A 21,180-nucleotide genomic window follows, 5' to 3' on the forward strand; every position below is an offset into this window, starting at 1 on the left:
TAGTTTCTTAGTCAAGATATGTAGTTAACCTGTGTGTCCATAAACAGATGAATGGATAAAGAAAATGTGGCATACGTATAAACAATGGAATATTATTTAGCCATAAGGAAGAATGAAATCTTGTCACTTGCAGCAATATGGATAAACTTGAAGGAGATTATGTTAAGTGAAATAAGCCAGGCACAGAAATACAATTATTGCATGTTCTCACTCATGTGGGAGCTGAAAAAGTTGATCTCATGGAGGTAAAATGATGGTTACCAGAAGCTGAAAGGGTAGAAGGGAGGGAGGATGCAGAGAGGTTGGTTAATGGGTACAAAAATACAGCTAGATTGGAGTAGGTTGTAAGTTCTAGTGTTTGACAGCACAGTGGGGTGACTTTAGTTATCAATAATTATTTCAATAGCTAGCAGAAAAGATTTGGAGGTTCTCAACATAATAAATGATAAATGCTTGAGATAATAGATAATCCAGTTACCCTGATTTGACCATTATGCATTGCATGCATGTATCAAAATATCACGTGACCCACAAATATAATTACCATGTATCAATACAAAATTCTAAAAGCTTTTTTTTTTGAGAAAGCAGGATTTGAGAGGACAGAAAAGCTACCACAGTGGGAGGGAACCCGAAGGGGTTGTCCTAAAGCTTTTTATCTTTAATTTTTGAAACTTAAGTTATTGTCTAGTAAAAAATGATTAATTATAATCCCTGAGGTTGTGTATTTTATCCAATAGCTTTTCCTCACCCCCATTTTTTTATTGGACACATAATATGAAAAATAATGTTTGATATTCTTGTGTGTTATTAAATCATTATTGTTAATAATTATGAAATAGTAATATAATTTGTATTTTAGTAACACAGTTGCATTTTATTTTCTTGGCATGTATGGCAAATTGTGCATAGTTTTTATAAAGGGTGTGTATCCAGAATGCTATAATTTATGAAAATTTTAATTGAATATTTGAAAAGCAGTTACATATGTGATTTGGAAATTAACACTGTTTCTAAAAAACAGATAAACTAGGAGGTGATTCTACTCCCTAAAAAAGATTCCTATCCTTACAAAAAATAATTCAATTATAGTAGTTCTTGGAATTGCAAATGTATCTTGAAATAACAAATGTGTATAATGCATTCACATCATAGTTCAAGGTAAAATAATTGTGAAGCCTTTTATCTTCAACAATTTAAAACCCTTTTTCCACATAGAGAACCACATTTTTAGCATCTCCTGCTGCTTCTGAGTATAGGTTTTTTTTTTTGTGAAATATACCTCATATACAGAAGAATATATGAAATGTAAATGTATAATTGAAAATACTTGTTTGGCTGGGCTCGGTGGCTCAGCCTGTAATCTCAGCACTTTGGGAGGCCAAGATGAGTGGATTGCCTAGCCCATGAGTTCGAGACCAGCCCAGGCAACTTGGTGAGACCTCGTTTCTACAATTAAATAAAAAACTACCCAGGCGCAGTAGTGTGCACCTGTAGTTCTGGCTACTTGGAAGGCTGAAGTGGAAGGATCACTGGAGCTCAGCAGGTCGACGCTGGGGTGGCCGTGAGCATGCTATGACACTCCAGCCTGGGTGTTACAGTGACACTCTAATTAAAAAAAATATAAAAAAAAAGAAAACACATGCTCATATATTCGGTCTCTTTAAAAAAAGAATTTGTAGACTAGAACCTAGAGAATTCTTCTTTTTCCATCTTGGAGTCATGCTGTCTATTCTTTCAAGGAATAACCACTATTCTGACTTTGTGATAAACATTCCCAAGCTTTTATTTATACTGTTTCCATCTTTGAATATATTAATAGGTTTTTAATGCTAACTCTAAATGAAATGGAATTGCACTATTCAGACTTCATTCTTTTGCTTTTAAAGCTAATTTAAGGTTGATACATACTGATTGTGTAAACTATAGCTCACTTGCATCACTGTATATAGTATGTTGTTGGAATATGTCCCCCATGTGTATCTCTCTCTCTATTTGTATATATGTATATAGAGAGATACTTATACAACATGTGTGTATTAGTTTATACTACTGCCAGTAGGGTATGGGATTACCCATTAACCCACGTCTTCTTGAACATTTGACATAGTCAGACTCTAAATTTTTATTAATCTAATGGACATTAAGTGCTTTTTTAGTTTTAATATGTATTTCCTTGATTACAATTTCCCTGTTTTCTATTATATATCTGTTTTTCCTGGTTTCCTCTTTTGAAAATTGCTTATCAAGTTTTACATCTATTTTTGTACTCTTCACGACCTAGTGTTTTAGAATGTTCAAACATTAAAAGAGGAAAGAAAACATTACAGATAATTAGTTACCACATCATTGAGTGAAAGTCTGCTCTCTTCTGCTTTGCTGTGTCACACGAGTGGACATGTTTCTACCTGGGCTCTGTTTGCTTCTGTGATTTATCTTGGTGCCACACTATCTGTATTAATAGTCTTTATTTTTAATATATATTGTCCATATATGGGAAATTTTGCCCTGTCAATATAATTTTTTTAAAAGAATTTCTTAACCATTTTTACTCCTTTTCATTTGCATATAAGTTCTAGAATCAGCTTTTTGGTTTACCTATTGGGATGTTGATTGAGAATACATCTAGAAAATTTGAGGAGAATTACTTGATATTTGTATAAAATGGAAGACAGGCTCAATGAAAAGAGTTAACAGTAAGAGAATGACACATTTGATTTAAAGAAACTGGAGTAAGATGACAACCAATTGATGTTTCTTTTATTTCTTGATCATATTCAATGAATGCATTTATTATTAGGTTGGTGGAAAAATGATTGCGGTTTAAGACCATGAATTTTAAATCATTATAACTAGGCTCAAACACATCTTATTTAATCAAACTAGGAACCATTGCAATCAACATATTTTTGCCAACGAGAAATGTGTCTGTTTATTCCTGTAGCATAAAAATCTGTTCTTCAGGATTTGATGAACTCTTGGAAAGCATTTTCTGCATCTTGCTAGTTGTGGAAGTGTTTTCCCTGCAAAAAGTTATTGAGATGCTTGAAGAAGTGGGAGTCGCTTGGCAAGAGGTCAGGTGAATATGGCAGATAAGGCAAAACTTTATAGTCCAATTAGTTCAACTTTTGAAGCATTGGCTGTGTGATGTGCAATCAGGTGTAGTTGTGAAGAATTGGGCCCTTTCTGTTTACCAATGTTGGCTGCAGGTGTTGCATCGATTTGCTGAGCATATTTCTCAGATGTAATGGTTTAGCCAGGCTTCAGAAAGTGGATCAGACCGCCCGCAGACCACCAAACAGTAACCATGACCTTTTTTTGCTGCAGTTTTGACTTCGGGAAATGCTTTGGAGCTGCTTCTCCATCCAGCCACTGAGCTGGTTGCTGCCATTTGTCATATACAGTTCACTTTTTGTCGCACGTCATAATCCGATCAAGAAATTGTTAGTTGTTGCATAGAGTAAGAGAAAACGACACTTCAGAATGATGTTTTAAAAAAAATTTTGGTCAGCTCATGAGGTACCCACTTATCAAGATTTTTTACCCTTCTCATTTGCTTCAAATGTCCAACAACTGTAGAATGGTCGGAGTTGATGCTTTGGCAGCTTCTCACATAGTTGTAAGATGGTCAACTTTGATGATTACCTTAATTTGTCGTTGTCAACTTCTGATGGCCGGCGGCTTATTATCTTCAAGGCTCTTGTCTCCTTTGCAAAACTACTTGAATCACTATTGCACTGTATATTCGTTAGCAGTTCCTGGGCCAAATGCGTTGCTGTTGATGCAAGTTGTCTCTGCTGCTTTATGACCCATTTTGAGCTCAAATAAGAAAATCACTTGAATTCACTTTTTGTCTAACATCATTTCCATAACCTAGAATAACTATAAAATAAACAGCCAGTAATAAATCATTAGCAAAAAAAAAAAAAAATAGGCCGGGCTTGGTGGCTCAGCCTGTAATCCCAGCACTTTGGGATGCTGAGGCGAGTGGATTGCCTGAGCCCGCTGGTTTGAAACCAGCCTGGGCAACATGGTGAGACCTCGTCTCTACAATAAATCAGAAATTAGCTGGGTGTAGTAGTGCACACCTGTAGTTCCGGCTACTTGGCAGACTGAGGTGGAAGGATCGCTGGAGCCCAGCAGGTTGATGCTAGGGTGGCCATGAGCGTGCCACTGTACTCCAGTCTGGGCGATAGAGTGAGACTCCAACTCAAAAAAAAAAGTGAGAAATGCACATAAAAATGATGTATAACATAGTCATTTATTTAAAAATGTCTTCTAATATCAAACAGCAAATTTCAACAATGCAGAAACCACAATTACTTTTGTGCTTACCTACCTAATGCTTAACACTCTCTACTGAAGGTCCAATTCTTTACAGTTAATATTTATGAAACATATATTTAAATATTATATATCGCTGGGTATAGGAAAGACACTGCACTGTCTTCATGGGAAAGGAAAATTAAAAAAAATCCCTAGTTCTATACCCCAGCTTTTTGTCATTGTTTTATAATTTCATTTGCTTTCTTTTTTTGTGTCATTATTAACTCATTTAAGGCTATGAACTTTCATTTGAATCTAGTGTTAGCTATAGCCTATTAGTTTTGACATGTAATGTTTCCATTACTGTCATTTTTATAGATAGTCCCTAATCTAGTTTTAAATTTTTTTCACCTAGAATTGTTTATGAGATTGTTTAAACCTTTTCAGATGGGTGGGATTTTATTGCCCCTTTCCCCTTTGTTGAAATAACAAAGTTGCATTGCCATATATAGTTAAGAATGTGGTCCATTCTTTCTCTCTCTGTCTTTAAAAAAAATTGTGATGAATGGATGGATAGATAGAAAGGTAGATATAAAATCGACCATTTACACCATGATGTGTATAGTTCTATGGCATCATTACATTCACTATGGGTTATTTCTCTTGTTTTACAACTATTTAGATGTTGTTTTGCTTAACTTCCTTTTTTCCCCCCTCACATTCAAAACTTAGGAATGTGCCTTGTTGAACCTGAACTATTGATTCTTGTTGTTGCCCTCTTTTCTTTTTCTTCTAATCTCTGCATTGGGAAAAAAGCAGTATGGAAATTTTACTTCTTCATTTTATTGCTATGTAGACCTCTTCTTAGAAGGCAATTGTAGCTTAAATTGATACATTTTTGTTCATTGTTCATAGAAAACTAGATTTGCCATGGGATATTTATGTTATATGAATGAAGAGTTTTTCTAGTCAAATAAATTAAAATATATTGGGTTAAACAAATTAGATACAAATATAATCTAATTTTTGTTTGTTTTGTTTGTTTCTATTACTTTTCAGAACTTGAATTATGAATCTACTCAAGGGGAAATTGTATGCAACATTTTCAGAGTTATTTGGCCACAGACCTTATCTTATCCTGTGTCATTTTGTGGGTTACACTTTAGAAGAGGAAACCATAATCTTTTATTGAGACTGTAATGAGTGTGTTAAAATAATGTCCAGTAGGTTTTCTCTTTTTAGAGTTACCTAAGAAATTATGACATTATTTTCCAAGCAGGCCAATCTGCTTTATGAACATGATTTACATAACTTTAACAATGATGAGGGACATGTTAGTCAGATGTTTTTGTCCTTGTTACAGACGTAAATGCTCAGATGGAAAGAGAGGAAGTACATAGAGGGAGAGACTGGTGGAACACACACACACACAAAGGAGGAACTGGTAAAACTGTTCAGAAAGGAGTGTGGCAGTATAGAAAAAAGGTATCCATGATGATACTGAATCATCGTTTCAGCACTAGTGCTGGCATGTCAGAGACCTTGAGTTGGAACTCAGAGATGTGAATTTTAGTCAGATGAGCCATTCTTTAGAGGTTTCATATTGACCAAACTCTGGGGGTGCCACTTGTGGTATTTTCTATTTTAAAAAAGTGCACTCCATATTCTCCATGTGCTTCTGACTGAGCTGCCTCTGAATTTGATGACTTTCCCTTTTGTTGTTTTGCCCGTCAAGTTTGTCAACAATAGCAAAGACAAATTTTCTTCTTAGTACCAATACTGCGTTAATCTTGGGAATATTTGGCATTGGTTTTAAATGAAATATGTTCCATATGTGTGTGCAATTGGGAGACTGAGAAAGTTGTCTTTTTTTTTTTTTGAGGTATTTACTTTTTTGGGGCAAGTAACAGCTTACTCTACAAAGCACATAGAAGCTGGAAATAGCTCCTAGGGAATTTCTACATATATAGAGGAGAAAATTAACTTATACATTTATATCTAATCAACCACTTTCCCCCCCATATTTATTATTTATTTATTTATATTTTAAAGATGTGGGGTCCAATTCAGGGTTAAGTATACAAATGTTCATTATGCAGGTACCCTTGTTGATGAGGTGTGCCCCCCCCACTTCCCCAGGCAGATTCCCATTACTGTCAATCCCACTTCTCCACTCCCCTCCCAGCAGTTTCCCACTACTGCCAAGCCTTTTCTTATAGTATTACAATAATTGTTCAAGGTCCACTTGTGAGTGAGAACATGTGATACTCAGTTCTTTGTTTCTGTGAAAGATCACTCAATATTATAGACTCTAAGTCCATCCAGGTTGCTGTGACGTTCATGATTTTGTTCTTTTTGACTGTGTAATATTCGATCGTGTATATGTACCACATATTTTTAATCCAGTCCTCTTTTGATGGGCAGCACAGTTGGTTCCATGCTTTTGCTACTGTGAGCAGTGCTGCAATAAACATATATGTGTATGTATCTTTTTTATAGAGTGATTTGAGTTCTTCTGGGTATATTCCCAGTAGGGGGATTGCAGGGTCATATGGAAGGTCTATTTTTAGATCTTTTAAGAATCGCCACACTATTTTCCACAGAGGCTGTACTAGTTTATACTCCTACCAACAGTATAGAAGTGTTCCTTTTTTGCTGCATTCTTGCCAGCATCTGTTGTTTTTTGAGTTATTGATGATAGCCATCCTGACTGAAGTTAGGTGGTATCTCAGTGTAGTTTTAATTTGCATTTCTTTGATGACTAGTGGGACTCAGCATTTTTCATGTATCTGTTGGCTGCTCATATGTCGTCTTTTGAGAACTTTCTATTCAATCTTTTGCCCACTTTTTTTTTTTTGAGTTGGAATCTCACTCTGTCTCCCAGACTGGAGTGCAGTGGCACACTCCTGGCCACCACAGCCTTGATCTGCTAGGCTCCGGCGATCCTTCCGCCTCAGCCTTCCAAGTAACTGGAACTACAGGCATGCGCTACCATGCCTGGCTAATTTTTTTTTGATTTATTGTAGAGATGAGGTCTTGCCAAGTTGCCCGGGTGGGTCTCGAAGCCACAGGCTCAGGCAATCCACTTACCTCAGCCTCCCAAAGCTCTGGGATTACAGGCTGAGACACCGAGCCCGGCCTCTTTTGCCCACTTTTTAATGGGGCTATTTGTTTTTTTCTTTTCGGCACATTTGAGTTCCTTGTAGATCCTAGATGTTAGGCCTTTGTCAAACATACAGTTGGCAAATATATTTTTCCCAGTCTGTGAGTTCTCTCCCCGCTCTCTTGATGGTTTCTTTGGCTTTGCAGATGCTTGTCAGTTTGATGAGATCCTACTTGTCTATCTTATCTCTTATGGCATGAGCACTTGTGGTTTTTTTGATCAGGAATTGGTTGCCAGTTCCTATTTCTATAAGGGTGTCTCTTCCGTTTTCTAAGGTTCTTATAGTTTGAGGTTTTACATTTAGGTCTTTGATCCATTTAGAGGTGATCTTTGTGTATGGTGACAGGTAGGGATCTTATTTTAATCTTCTGCATGTGGTCAGCCAGTTTTCCCAGTTCCATTTACTGAATAGGTTCTCCTCTACCCAGTTGTTCGTGATGGAGGCTTTGTTGAAGATGAATTGGTTGAGAAATTGAGGTTTTGCTTCTGGAATCTCTATCCTGTTCCATTGGTCTATATGCCTGTTCTTGTACCAATACCAGGCTGTTTTTATTATTGTAACTTTCTAATAGGGTTTAAAGTCTGGGAGTGTGATGCCTTCTGCTCTGCTTTTTTTTTTTTGCTGAGGATTGTTTTGTGATTTGTGGTCACTTATGTTTCCATATAAATTTTTTTTTTTTTTTTTTGAGTCAGGATCTTACTCTGTCACCCAGACTGGAGTACAGTGGCACCACTGCAAATCACTACAGCCTCGACCTCCTGGGCTTAGATGATTCTGTCATCTCAGCCTCCTGAGTAGCTGGGACTATTGGCCCGTGCCATCACGCCTGCATATTTTTTGGATTTTTTTGTAGTGATGAGCTTTCAGTATGTTGCTCAGGCTGGTCTTGAACTCTTGGGCTCAAGCAGTTCTCCTCTCTTGGCCTCCCAAAGTGCTGGGATGCTAGGATTACAGGTGTGAGCCACCATGTCCAGGCTGCATTTTTTTTTTTTAGCTTGCATATAGTTTGTGCTATTACGGTTGCTGAGCTGACACCTGGTATATGTTGATTTTAAAATGTGAGGTTCAGAAAATAAACTGTTGATTTTATGATTCACTTGTGAACAATAGTTTATTAGATAATTTTGATGTAACAATTCTTTTAAGAGGAAATTTAATTTTCATTTGTTCTTTTTGGAAAACCAGTGGCAAATGATTAAAGTATTTAATTAGTAAAGACTGGGATTGAATTAAAAATAAGTACTAGATGTGTTAGCCACTACTTGTATTATCTTTGAAATGTTTTAGACACTACCTAGTACAAAAAGAGAAATGAGATGAAATTCCTGGACTTTGGTAAGAGCTAAAATGTGCATTTTATTTTCTGTTTTTAAAAAAAATTGTTGCAATTAAATTTAGTCTTCCAAATGGAGAAATATATGAGCCATTACATTAATATCAGGTTCTTTGTGGATACTCACAGTTTCCCTTGCCTTTTATGAAATGAAGGTAGGCAAGATGTATGTGAAATAGGAATGGTACGGTTTTATTTTTTTGATTATCCCATGAATCTAATAATTCAAAGATTCATAACTTTCTGAATGCATTATTAGTAGGATGTAAAATGTCTTCCCAGGGGTGGAATTACCCAATGTGTGTGGAAGTGAAACTTTGTGAATGCTATGAGGGAAATGATTGTCAGCTAGCATGGAGTGGGGTAGACCAGCTTCCAAAGAGTTGACGGTTAAGGGACTAATGGTAGTAAACATCTATCTGGGGACGGGGAGATACCTGTTTTCAACAATGGGGCCTGAATGAAGCATATTTGTATACCTAACCCTTAACTGTACCCCACAATATCATAATAAAAATATTGATTTAAAAAAAAACAACAAAAAAAGAAGCACACAGAATGGCATTTTCACGCAAGGGTGAGGCTTGTGCCATCTGTCCTCCTGGCAGGAATGCTCACAGGTGAGGCTCCAGAATTTGACTGTACTGGGTCTGACTTGAAATATTAGTAGTAATATCTTTCAAGGATTTATATTGGTTGGATTTTTGTGTGAATTTTCATATTCCTTTGACTGTTTTACCTGTTACATGCTTTGTATGCTTAGCAGAATCTGTAGCTCTTCTTTAAAAAATTTTTTTTTAAAAAAAGAATATTAGAGATGAGGTTTCACTGTATTACCCAGGCTGTTCTTATACTCCCGAGCTCAAGCAATTCTTCTGCCTTGGCCTCCCAATGTCCTGGGATTACAGGCATGAGCCAACTTGCCCTGCCAAAATCTTTAGCTCTTCTGTTTCTTTCTCATTCAGTACTTCTTCCGGTTTTAAAAAGTTATCTTTTTATATTTTCTTTAGCTTAATGATATTATGGTTAGAAAGAAGGATGTGTATGTATGATTTTAGTTCTTTGGGATTTGTTGAGATTTTTCTCATGTCTCAGTATTTGTATACTTAGGGGGAAAAGTGAATTCTGTCATTGTTGCGTGATTTGTTTTTTTCTGCCCATTTGGTCAAGTTTGTTGATTTTCTAGACAGATAGATGTAAATCTTCTATGTGTATATTGGTTGTTTTTTGTCTGTTTTACCAGATACTGCAATATGTATCTAAATTTACCTCTTTGGTAGGATTGCAGTTATGTTACAGTTTGCTTTTATGTGTTTTGACTGTTAGTTATTCGATGTATAAAAATTTGTATTTTTTTCCTTTGGTTTATTGTAATTTTTATCATTTTATGACCTAAAAATCTCCAGTAATACCTTTTGCCACAACCTATTTGGTCTGATAATAGTGTAGCTAACCAGCTTTCTTTGAGTTAGGTATATATGACTTATATATCTTTTTCCATTATTTCTTTTTTAGTATCTCTATAACTTTATGTTTTACATGTCTCTTCATATTGTTTATCATTAAAAATTCTGTTTCATACACATTTTCTCTTAACTATAGTATTTGGTCTATTTAATTTTGGGCATAATTGTATTTATGGCTGTCATCTTATTTTGTGCTATTTGTTTTTCGTATCTTTTTTTGTTTTCTTTTTTAAAATTTCTTTTATTTTTGTAGTTATTCTGTTGCTCTTGTTTTCCGAACATACCTTATTCTGTGAATAAAACTGTCAGTTGACAATTTTTTTCTATTAGCAATTAAATATACTGCTACACAGTCTTCTGTCTGCATTTGTTGTTGCAACGAAGTCAGCTGCCAGAGTGGCTGTAGCTTCTTTGAAGGAAATACTCTGCACATCCAGTGCTCTTAGCTTCCTGTGGGCTTTCCCTCCCACAACCTGCAACCCCCAGCTCCAAACCTGCACCCTCAGTACATAAATCAGATAGGTGGCCAGTCAGGGAGATGAAAGAGTTACTTATTTACATCTTTTACGCTTAGTTGTAACCACTGGGAGCTACTACCTTTAACTGGGCCTGGGTAGGGGATTCTTCATCTGACTCCCTACTTATGTGGAACCTCTCATTTTTCTTGCTCACCTTGTTGGACAGATACTTCAGGGACAAATATCAGCTTAGTTGTTCTGGGCACCTCCTAGGGTTTTTGTCTTCATAGTTGCTGGCCTAAGAATTTGGTGCCAGTTTATGGATGCTTTTAAGGTTTGTTTATTTTCTTATTCTATATCTAGTATTTTTAGTTGCTTTCAGAGGGACAGGGTTGTCCAGGTATCTTGCTCACTAATTGCAAAAAATGAAAATCCTCTGTTCTTGGTTCAGTAAACTTTGTGAAATAATCTCTAGGTACCTTGAAGCCTTTAGAGGAGAGAACATTCTACAAATGTAAAAATAATTCATGTCAATATTTTAGATGTTAATTTTGGTGCTCTTTATTGGAAAAGTAGGCATGTAGACTAAAATTATATTGGCAGCCATTTTTTTTTTTTGAGTTGGAGTCTCACTCTGTCACCCAGGCTGGAGCGCAGTGGCACGCTCACGGCCACCCCAGCGTCGACTGCTGTGTTTAGGCGATCCTTCCACCTTAGCCTTCCAAGTAGCCGGAACTACATGTGCATGCTACCATGCCCGGCTAATTTTTTGATTTATTGTAGAGATGAGATCTCGCCAAGTTGCCCAGGCTGGTCTTGAACCAGTGGGCTCAGGCAATCCTCTCACCTTGGCCTCCCAAAGTGCTGGGATCATATAGGCTTGAGCCTCCACTCCTGGCCCAAACATTTTTTTTTTTTCTTTCTACAGTATAGTTGATTTATTTAACATCATTTAAACATAGTACAGCTCTTCTTTAGTAAGCCTAGCTACTTTTCTAATAATTATAGCTTTTATTTGCATGATATAGTGAAATAGGTCTTTGATTTAAATCATAGACATTTGTCTAGTTGTCCTTTCCAAATAATTAAGCAGAAAATACCACCAGTGTTACTGCTTTGTATAGTGTTCTACAGGGAATTCCAGAGATATGAAGGTCACTCATTTCAGGTAGTAGCAAGCTGAATCAGCTGGAAATCTCACTGAGTTTATAGAGCAGTGGGATGACACATGGCTTCTTTGTAACCTAGGTGCTAAAATAGTTGTGGTTTTTAGTACTTAGGAATTGACTGACTATTGTGATATAAAGCACATGTGAAGGTATTTATTTGAGAGAACCTCTGCAAATAGTGCATTTTCCCTCTACATTCAGGGGAAAGGTATTAAAACTTCATGGGACATAAGATAAAGAGCAAAGCATATGGAACAAAATATCATATCTGTATGTGATGAAAACTAGGGTGGAGGACATGGCTTTATCTGTGAGCAAATAGACTTTCCTGTATTGAACTCCACATGAGGGAGACTTAGCAGTCCCCAGGTATAGCAGCACTCTCCTTGCAGGGCACCTGTCCAGGTGAGACTTAAGAGTGGGGGATATGAAACCCAGACTCACCCTCGGGTGGGCCTGTCCCCAAGGACAAAAGGGAGAGTTGAGCTGAACACTTAGGCTTGTCCAGTTTATTTTTTCAAATTTGCCAATTGGGTGGCACATTTTATTTTCCCCTAAGTAGAGTAAATAAAGGAACAGAGAGTGGTTAGAAGTCTTATGTTAATTTATTTTGACCACATGGAAGGAAACAGGAAAGAGAAGAAAGAGTTCTCTGAGATATTCATTCTAAGAAATAGGAAATGTGTCAAAGTTTGAGAAATTAAAGTCTGTTTAAAATTTCTTTTCTAGCCATCTTTTTTTTTTAATCAATATTTTTTATTATGATATTGTGGGGTACAGTTAAGGGTTAGGTATACCATTGCCATTCTGACTGGAGTTAGGTGGTATCTCAGTGTGGTTTTGATTTGCATCTCCGTGATGATTAGTGAGGTTGAACATTTTTTCATGTGTCTGTTGGCTGCTCGGATGTCTTCCTTTGAGAAGTGTCTGTTCATATCTTTTGCCCATTTTATAATGGGGTTGTTTGTTTTTTTCTTTTCAGCATGTTTGAATTCCTTGTAGATCCAAGATGTTAAGCCTTTTTCAGACCTGGAGTTGGCAAATACTTTTTCCCAGTCTGTAGGCTGTCTCCCTGCTCTCTTGATGGTTTCTTTGGCTTTGCAGAAACTTGTCAGTTTAATGAGATCCCACTTGTCTATCTTCTCTCTTATGTCTAGCCATCTTATAATTCATACTATGTTAATAATAGGAAGAAAAGCGATCATTTATTGAGAATTTACTATTTTTCATGCTCTGGATTGTGGGTTCATATGTATTATTTCATTTAATTGTCAACTGTCTTGTGTTTTTATTATCTTCATTTTACAGATGTTGAAGCTAAGGTAGAGATTAAAATGCCCAGGGATATATGAAGGGCCCCCCAAAAAACCCAGAATTTATTTATTAAAAATTGTGTAATTTATTCTTAATGTTTAAACTTCAGTCACCTTCAGAGCACTCTCCTTTGATGTAATATGTCTATCAGGATGGTTTTTCCACTGTTCATTGTATTTGAACTTGTCAATTTTGATGTCTTTTAGTGCTTCTGCCATTTTTTGTTTCACTTTTTCCACATCAGCAAAACATTTCCATTTAAGGACTTTTTTCATGCAGGGAAACAACAAAAAAAAAATTGCTCTTGGCAAGATTGGGTAAATAGTGAAGGTAGGCCATGGGGGTCATGATGTTTTTGGTAATGTATGTGAACTGTAAATAATTTTACCTGGTCTGACACACTATGAGGCTTAATGGTATTATTATGAGCAGAAATTTAAAATTTTGGTCAGGTTTACTTTCTTATAAAGTTTTTTCTTTGTTTTCTTTTAGCTTTGCGGTTGATGTATGTGTGTGTTTTCAAGTTTGCTGTTGTGGTATATTCTCTGTTGATTCTGTGTTCTTCTGTTCTTTTGGGAAGTCTGTGGTCATTCTTTTTTTTTCTTTTTTCTGTGCTTAATACCTTTTTAAGCATCTCCTGTAGAGCTGGTCTGGAAGCTGCATAATCTCTTAGGGATTGGATGTCTGGAAAGGATTTTAATTCTCCATCATTGATGAAGCTGAGCTTGGCTAGGCTGAGAATTCTTGGTTTAAATAGTTTATCTTTGAGGACTTTGAATATTGGACTCCTGTCTAGCTTGTAGTGTTTCTGCCGATAGGTCTGCTGCTATTCTGATTGGTTTTCCCTGCTAGGTAGTCTGACCTTTTTCTCTTACTGTCTTTAGAGTTTTTTCTTTTGTGCCTACTTTGTGTAGGTGAATTACTATGTGTCTAGGGGTTAGTCTTCTTGTTTGACGTCTTGTGGGGGTTCTCTGTATCTCTTGTTTTTGGCGATGAGGTTTGCTTTAATTGTTCTTTTATGCTTAGTGCCTTTTGTCCTGGCTAAGGATGCTTTGCCTACCTCAAGATATTCTTTATGATTTTTTATAGAAGTTTCATGGTTTTAAATTTTACATTTAAGATTGTGATTCATCTCAAGTTAATGTGTGAGCAATTTGAGTTTGCTGAGATGTTTTTCTATAGCCTATAACATGATCTAACTTGCTATTGTTTCATGTGTTCTTGAAAAGAATGTATGTTCTACTTTTATTGAGTGGAGTATTCTATAAAATGCCAAAGTTGGTTCATAGTGTTATTTAAGTTTTCTGTGTCTACTGACTTTTTGTCTCCTTTACTGGCTTATTGTTATACATTTTTAAACAGTATATATCTCTAATATATCATAGTTGACCTTCAAGTAATGATATACAAATTCATATATAATATATATGAACCTTATATAATATTAGAATTTTATTTACATAAAGTATATCAAGTTATACAAATTCATAAGAACCATATATAAGAACCTTACACCAGAATAATCTAGCATTCCCCTTCTAACCTTTCTACTATTGTGTCAGTTTATGTCTATATTTGCTATAAATCTCAAATACATTGTTGTTATTTTTGCCTTAAATAGGTATGTTTCAAAGAGGTTTAAAAATTAAGAAAAATAGTATTTATTCACCTAGTTACCATTTTTATTATTCTTTATTTATTTGTATAGATTTAGTTTTCTCCTCAGTGTCATTTTTCTTTCTGCCTGAACAATTTCCTTGACTATTTTTGTAGTGTAGTTCTGCTGGTAATACATTTCTCAGCTTTTGTATGTCAGAAAAGTGTTCATTTTATCTTTGTTTTTGAAAGATGTAATTGTTGGATGTAGATTTGTGGATTGACAGTTACCTTTTTTTCTTTTGGTAATTTAAAAATATTGCTCCACTGTCTTTCAATTTGTATTGTTTCTGATGAGAATTCCCTGTCATTCTTACCTTTGTTCCTCTGTATGGAATATGCCTTTCTTTATTATTGTTTTTTTAGCAGTCTGATTATTATGTACTTTGGTGTGATTTTTATTTGTTTCTTCTGCTTAGGGTTCATTGAACTTCTTAGATCTGGAGTTATTAGTTTCATGAATTTGTAAAATTTTCAACTAATATGTCAAACATTTTTTCCAGCCCCCCTCTTTAGTATTTAAATTACACATATATTAGGTCTTTTGAAAATATTGTACAGTTAACAGATACTGTGAATTTATTTATTTATTTATTTATTTCCAGTCTTCTTTGTATTTATTTTGGATAGCTTTTTATTGCTAACTACTATATCTTCAAGTTTACTATCATTTAATTTATATTGTCTAATCTGGTAACCCTGTCCAGTGTACTTTTTATCTATGACATTGCATTATTTATCCCTAGACTTTTGGGTCTTTTTTTTTAGTCTGTGTTTCACTTTGTTGGCAAGGCAGGAGTACAGTGGCAGAATCAGAGTTTACCACAGTCTCAACCTCTTGGGCTTGGGGACTCCTTCTACCACAGGCTTCCTAGTAGCTGGGACTACAGCCACATGCCAGCATGCCTGACTAATTTGTCAATTTTTTTGTAGAGACTAGGTTGTGCTATTTTGCCAAGGCTGGTCTTGAACTCCCTCCTGGACTTGAGCAATCCTTCTGCCTTGGCCTCCCAAAGTGTTAGGATTACATGTGTGAGCTACGCCCGGCCTGATTCTTCTTCTTCTATTTCTTCTTCTATTTCTTCTTCTTCTTCTTCTTCTTCTTCTTCTTCTTCTTCTCCTTCTTCCTTCCTCCTTCCTCCTTCTTCCTTTCTTCTTCTTCCTTTCTTCTTCCTCCTCCTCCTATTCCTCTCTTTATCATGCTATGCTTTCCTCTTCCTTCTTGAGTATATGGACTATATTTACAATAGCCATTTAATATCTTTCTACTAAGTCTATCATCATTTCTGTTGCTTGAATTTTTTTTCTTAAAATCCTATTTTTATGCTTCTTTGAACGCTTTATATTTAATTAGATGTCAGACAATGAATTTTATATTGCTGGGTTTTCTGAAGTTTTTTGTTTTTATTTAAGTTCTTTTATGCTTTCTCTTAGACTCATTTATATTACCTTAAAATAGTTGGATCCATTTGAAGTTAACTTTTAAGCACTTTTAAGCATCCATAATAGATTTTAGTCTAGGATTAATTTAGTCACATCACTGAGGCAGTGTCTTTCTTAGACCCTCCTTGATGTTTCCTATTTAGGTGATCGCTTTCTGCTCTGGTTGATTGGTATGCAAGGTATTCCTAGGCCTGGGTAATTTCTGAGGATTATTTTGCCTGCTCCTTATGATTTTAAAATTATCTTCCAGGTTTTATATTACATGTATATTGTTTATTTTTTAGATTATCCCATCTTTACTTTTATTAAAATATGTGGAGAATTATGTTATACTGGCTTGCTAGTGAGTAAACAAATAATTACTTGTAATAATAGTTTCATAATAATCTAAAAGAGTTACCCCACCTCCCAAGATACCTAGCATATCTAGGGGTAGATGTTACAGTCTTAGTGTCATAACGTTATTTGCAATGATTATGGAGAAATAACGTGTATACATTTTTCACACTAAACACCACTCTTTTTAAGTATCCTTGTTCTGTGTTCTCTCTCTCTAGGAAGAACGTGTTGTGAATCACATGGCAGCAAAGATTATTGAAAATGTCTGTACTACCTTTTCTGCTCATGCCCAGGGCTTTATTACAGGAGAAATCGGACCTGTTTTATGGTACCTATTCAGACATTCCACTGTTGATTCTCTTAGGATAACAGCAATATCGGTAAGATGAAGCATTTTGGGGGGATATATCTGGGTGTATTTAAACACCAAGTTTGAAGAAATGTACCAGAAGAAGAATAAATTTCATTGGATAGATAGGAAACTGAAATCTCAGTGTATTAGTTGGTGAGAGCCATAACTTGATTTTCTCTTAAAGCAGAATTTTAAAAACTGGAGCTGGAAAATCTTGGGACTGTGAAGGAATTCCAATAGGACCTTGTTAGGACTATGATATTATGGTTTTAAAAACTGTTTGGAGGTGAAAACTGTGCAGTAGACAGGGTACGGAATTTGGTTTGTTATATTTTTAGCATTCCTTGACTTTCTGTCAGCACCCTCATTCAGATTTTGTGTTAAGTGGGTTTATCATGTGGTTCAGATGAATTCATTTAATGTTCAAGCCTCTGTGATTTTTTAGTTTTTGTATTTTGATTGGTTGCCTGCTATTTTGCTCACATGGCTGTAATGACTTGGTAAAAGGATAATTATGTATGAAGATGTGTTAACATGCTTGTGTCAATTTTATAGTCCGCTGAACAAATACAACCCTTTCTCCTATTCATTTAAATACTCCTTTGAGGTACCAGTCTCATTTGGGCTCTCAACATTCTGTGGCCCCCTCACTGCTCTTTTCAAGTGAGCTCACTCTCACATTCCTTTCTATGGAAGTTCATAATTTCTCTTTCCTTAAACCTCCAGTCCTTCATTTTCATCTACATCCTCACTAAATGACTTTGCCCCTACTGCCCAGAGAAAAATGAACATCTGACAGGAACTATCCCAACTCCCTTCTGCCATATAAGTAGACCTTTTTACATGATCACCTGTCTTCTCTCATTTCTTCCCCCCCTGTACAATTGATGAGCTGTCCTTTCTCCTGTCAGAGACAAACCTCTTCATGTTCTTCAAATCTTCTTCCTGGTTCCTTCTTGGACACCTCACTTAGTGGTTATTTTTGCCCTTTCCTAAATCTTGAGTTTCTCATTTCTATTAGATACTTCTGGTTAACATTCAGGTATTTAATTTGCCTCATATAGACACATCAAAAAGTCTCCAGGCTGTGTATCTCCCCTTCACAGTCATATCTCTTTAAAGAATTATTACCACATACTGTTGTTCTTTCCTGGACCACATTTCCTCCTCAGCCCAACCTGTTATCTGTCCTAAGAATGCCACTGAAGCTGAGGTTATTAATTACTCTGATGTTGCTAATCTGTGGATATTTAAGGATATTTTTCAGTTCTAATCTTATGTTACCTATATAAAGTTGAAGATCAAGGGATAAAAATCATGCTCCCTGAATATCATTAAGAAAGGACATATAGCACTTATCACACACACACACACACACACACACACACACACACACACACACACACACACACACACCCCACACATACCTGTTTCAGTAGCCACATGTTTTCAAAATTACAAAAACCAAAACCTCATAAATGATTATGGCACTAATAATTTCAGAAAGAGTTACAAAAGTATACCAAAAGTGGACCTTCTGGAGACATCTTTGGATCATATTTTAAGGCATTCATTTTAATCCTGGGCCTTTAAAAAAGAAATCTGTCTTTTAAAAAAAATCTGTCTTGCTTTAATTGAGTTTATGTTATCATTTTCTTCTTTATACTCAGCATGGTTCTTTTATTAATAAGGTTTTTCTAATTGTTCCCACTAATGTCTCTCATCTTGCCCTTCCTTTCTTCGTCTGACTTCATCAACTTGACTGTTTTCATCTTGAGCTTCTTATATTTTGTTCTTAGCATTCATATGAATCATTAAGTTTTCACTGAAATTTTGCCAGTTTTCATAAGAGTGTTTCCATTTTTCCTTTCTGCGCCAAGATCCTACTCAGGAGCATGTGTTGTATTTTGTTTTCATAATTCTTTAGTCTCTTCCAGTGTGACACAGACCTTTAGGCTTTGTATGTTTCATGTCATTTACAATTGTAGAGAGTACAGATCTGGGTACAACCTGGGTTTGTCTGGTGTGTCTTTATTAAACCTCCATTAACTACACCAGATACCTCTATGGTGGCTGCTATGTCATGATCATCCATTGGTATCATTCCTGTTACATCAGGGCTTGGCACATTGTTTTCTCTAAAAGACAGGACAATAAACATTTTGGACTTTGTAGGTCACACACAATCTCCATTGCATAGTCTTTTGGTTTATTTTGCTTTCAATAATCCTTTAAAAATGTAAGCACTATTCTTTTTGTATCAGTCATGAGATACACAAAATCGGGCTTTATGAATAAGTTGGAATTTTATTTTGAGGAAGAATTTTTCCTTCTCCCATATGTATGTATGCATATCAGTCTGGAATCATGGATATCTATTTTGTTCAATGGATTGTAATGCTATAGATACTGTTGCTACTGTTTATTGTTTGGATGATCCAGTCATCCCAGATTTGGCTAGTGGGATCCCTTTAAGCTAGCTTCTGTATCCTTGGACTATTTCTATCATTGCTTAAGCACTTCCTTACCTTCTGACATCATACAATGTTCTGGGCTCATTTTGTACTTTTATGTCAGCCCTGGAATCAGTCATTTCTCTAAGAAATTCTTTGTATTTAGAAATGAAGGTCTGGATGCTCTTTGTGTTTATTCCCTGGGAGTGTCATTGTTTCTAGGTCTTCTCAGTAGTCAAAGCTAGATAAAATATATGTATTCCTATATATACATTTGTATTTTTAAAACATCTGTTCTTTTACATATTTGGGGGAAACAGCTCCCTGAATTTATGTTGATAGTAATTTTAAATTAGCACTTCAGAATTCATCCTAGTTTCCTCCCTTTTCATGTTTATAAATCCTTTCTCAGAAAAAATTAGGTTCTTATTATTCAATTATATCAACAATTTGTTCAATCAGTTAATCTGTCCCTTAGTGTAACGAACTCCCATTCACTCTGGCTGCCTCCTCTGTGTTGCCCTCCACCTCCCTTGCTGCTACCACTCTTCTTACTTAGTCACTTTGTGGCTCAATCCTCTTTTTTCCTCTCAGTTTCCCCCCTTCCTCAGACTCTGATATAGTGACCCTGAGAGGGAGGGTGGGGAAGATGGGTTAAGGCCAGGATCCCAAACCCCCAGGCCATGGACCCGTACCAGTCTGTGTCCTGTTAGGACCTGGGCCACACAGCAGGAGGTGAGCGGCCAGAGTGGAGCTCCGCCTCCTGTCAGATTCAGCAGTGCATTAGATTCTCATAGATTCACCCTCTTGTGAACTGTGCATGTGAGGGATTTAGGCTGCATGCTCCTCTTGAGAATCTAATGCCTGATGATCTCCCTACCTCTCCACCTCACTCTTCTACAAACCGGTCCCTGATACCAAAAAGGTTGGGGACTGCTGGTAAGGACTACTGGTACCTTTTCTTTTCTTAACTCCTTCTAGTTTACTGGTTACAACCAGTTAGTCAGCCTCTGCTGTGATTCTAATTCATCAACATCTGTCAGATTTGTCCACCTCTCTCTGCAACTGTATGGTTACCCCCACAGTCCAGACTATCACCATCTCTTTCCTGGACCACTGGAGGAGCTTTCTAAATGGTTCCATAGGCCAGTATTATGCCCCTTCAAGTCAATTCTCCACACAAAGTGACTGCATAAAATCATTATCTCCTCCTCTTACTTACCTGATTAAACTTTTCATAGTATTTCATTTTTTTAAAGGATTGATAATACTTTATTCAAAGCACTAAGTAGAAGTTGAGAATTAATAAGTGCTCTTGGTTTTATATTATTATTCAATGTTTAAAGCAGTTAGCATATTTTGCCTAGTAAATTAGTTAAGTTTATTTATTTACTTTTTTTAGTCAGGGTCTCATTCTCTTGCTCAGGCTGGAGTTCAGTGACATGATCATGACCATCATAGCTCACAGCAGCCCTCCTGGGCTCAGGTGATCCTTCTACCTCAGCATCCCGAATAGCTGGACTACAGGCTTGTGCCACCACACCTGGCTATTTTTTTTTTTATTTTTTGTAGAGATGAGGTTTCGCTATGTTTCCCGGGATGGTCTTGCATTCCTGGGCTCAAGCAGTTCACCTACCTGGACCTCCCAAAGTTCTGGGATTACAGTCATGAACCACCGCCTTATAGATTATAAACTCCTTGAAATCCAAGACTATATTTTGTTCTTCTATCTCAGTTTAATACCAGGTCTATTTATTGTCAGTTATT

General features: G+C 36.1%; 1 protein-coding gene across 1 annotated transcript in view; it reads left to right on the forward strand.

Annotated features, from left to right (window-relative positions):
* Positions 1 to 21,180, forward strand: part of ULK4 (unc-51 like kinase 4) — a 244,877-nt gene that overhangs the window by 108,603 nt on the left and 115,094 nt on the right. Inside the window, exon 19 of the mRNA XM_008068561.2 lies at positions 16,827 to 16,988. Within this exon, the coding sequence (XP_008066752.2) occupies positions 16,827 to 16,988 (162 nt within the window). The remainder of the gene's footprint in view (positions 1 to 16,826; positions 16,989 to 21,180) is intronic.

Source organism: Carlito syrichta, unplaced genomic scaffold (assembly GCF_000164805.1).
Source record: "Carlito syrichta isolate Samal-C Ts95f unplaced genomic scaffold, Tarsius_syrichta-2.0.1 Scaffold311198, whole genome shotgun sequence".
In the NCBI taxonomy this organism is placed as follows: Eukaryota; Metazoa; Chordata; class Mammalia; order Primates; family Tarsiidae; genus Carlito; species Carlito syrichta.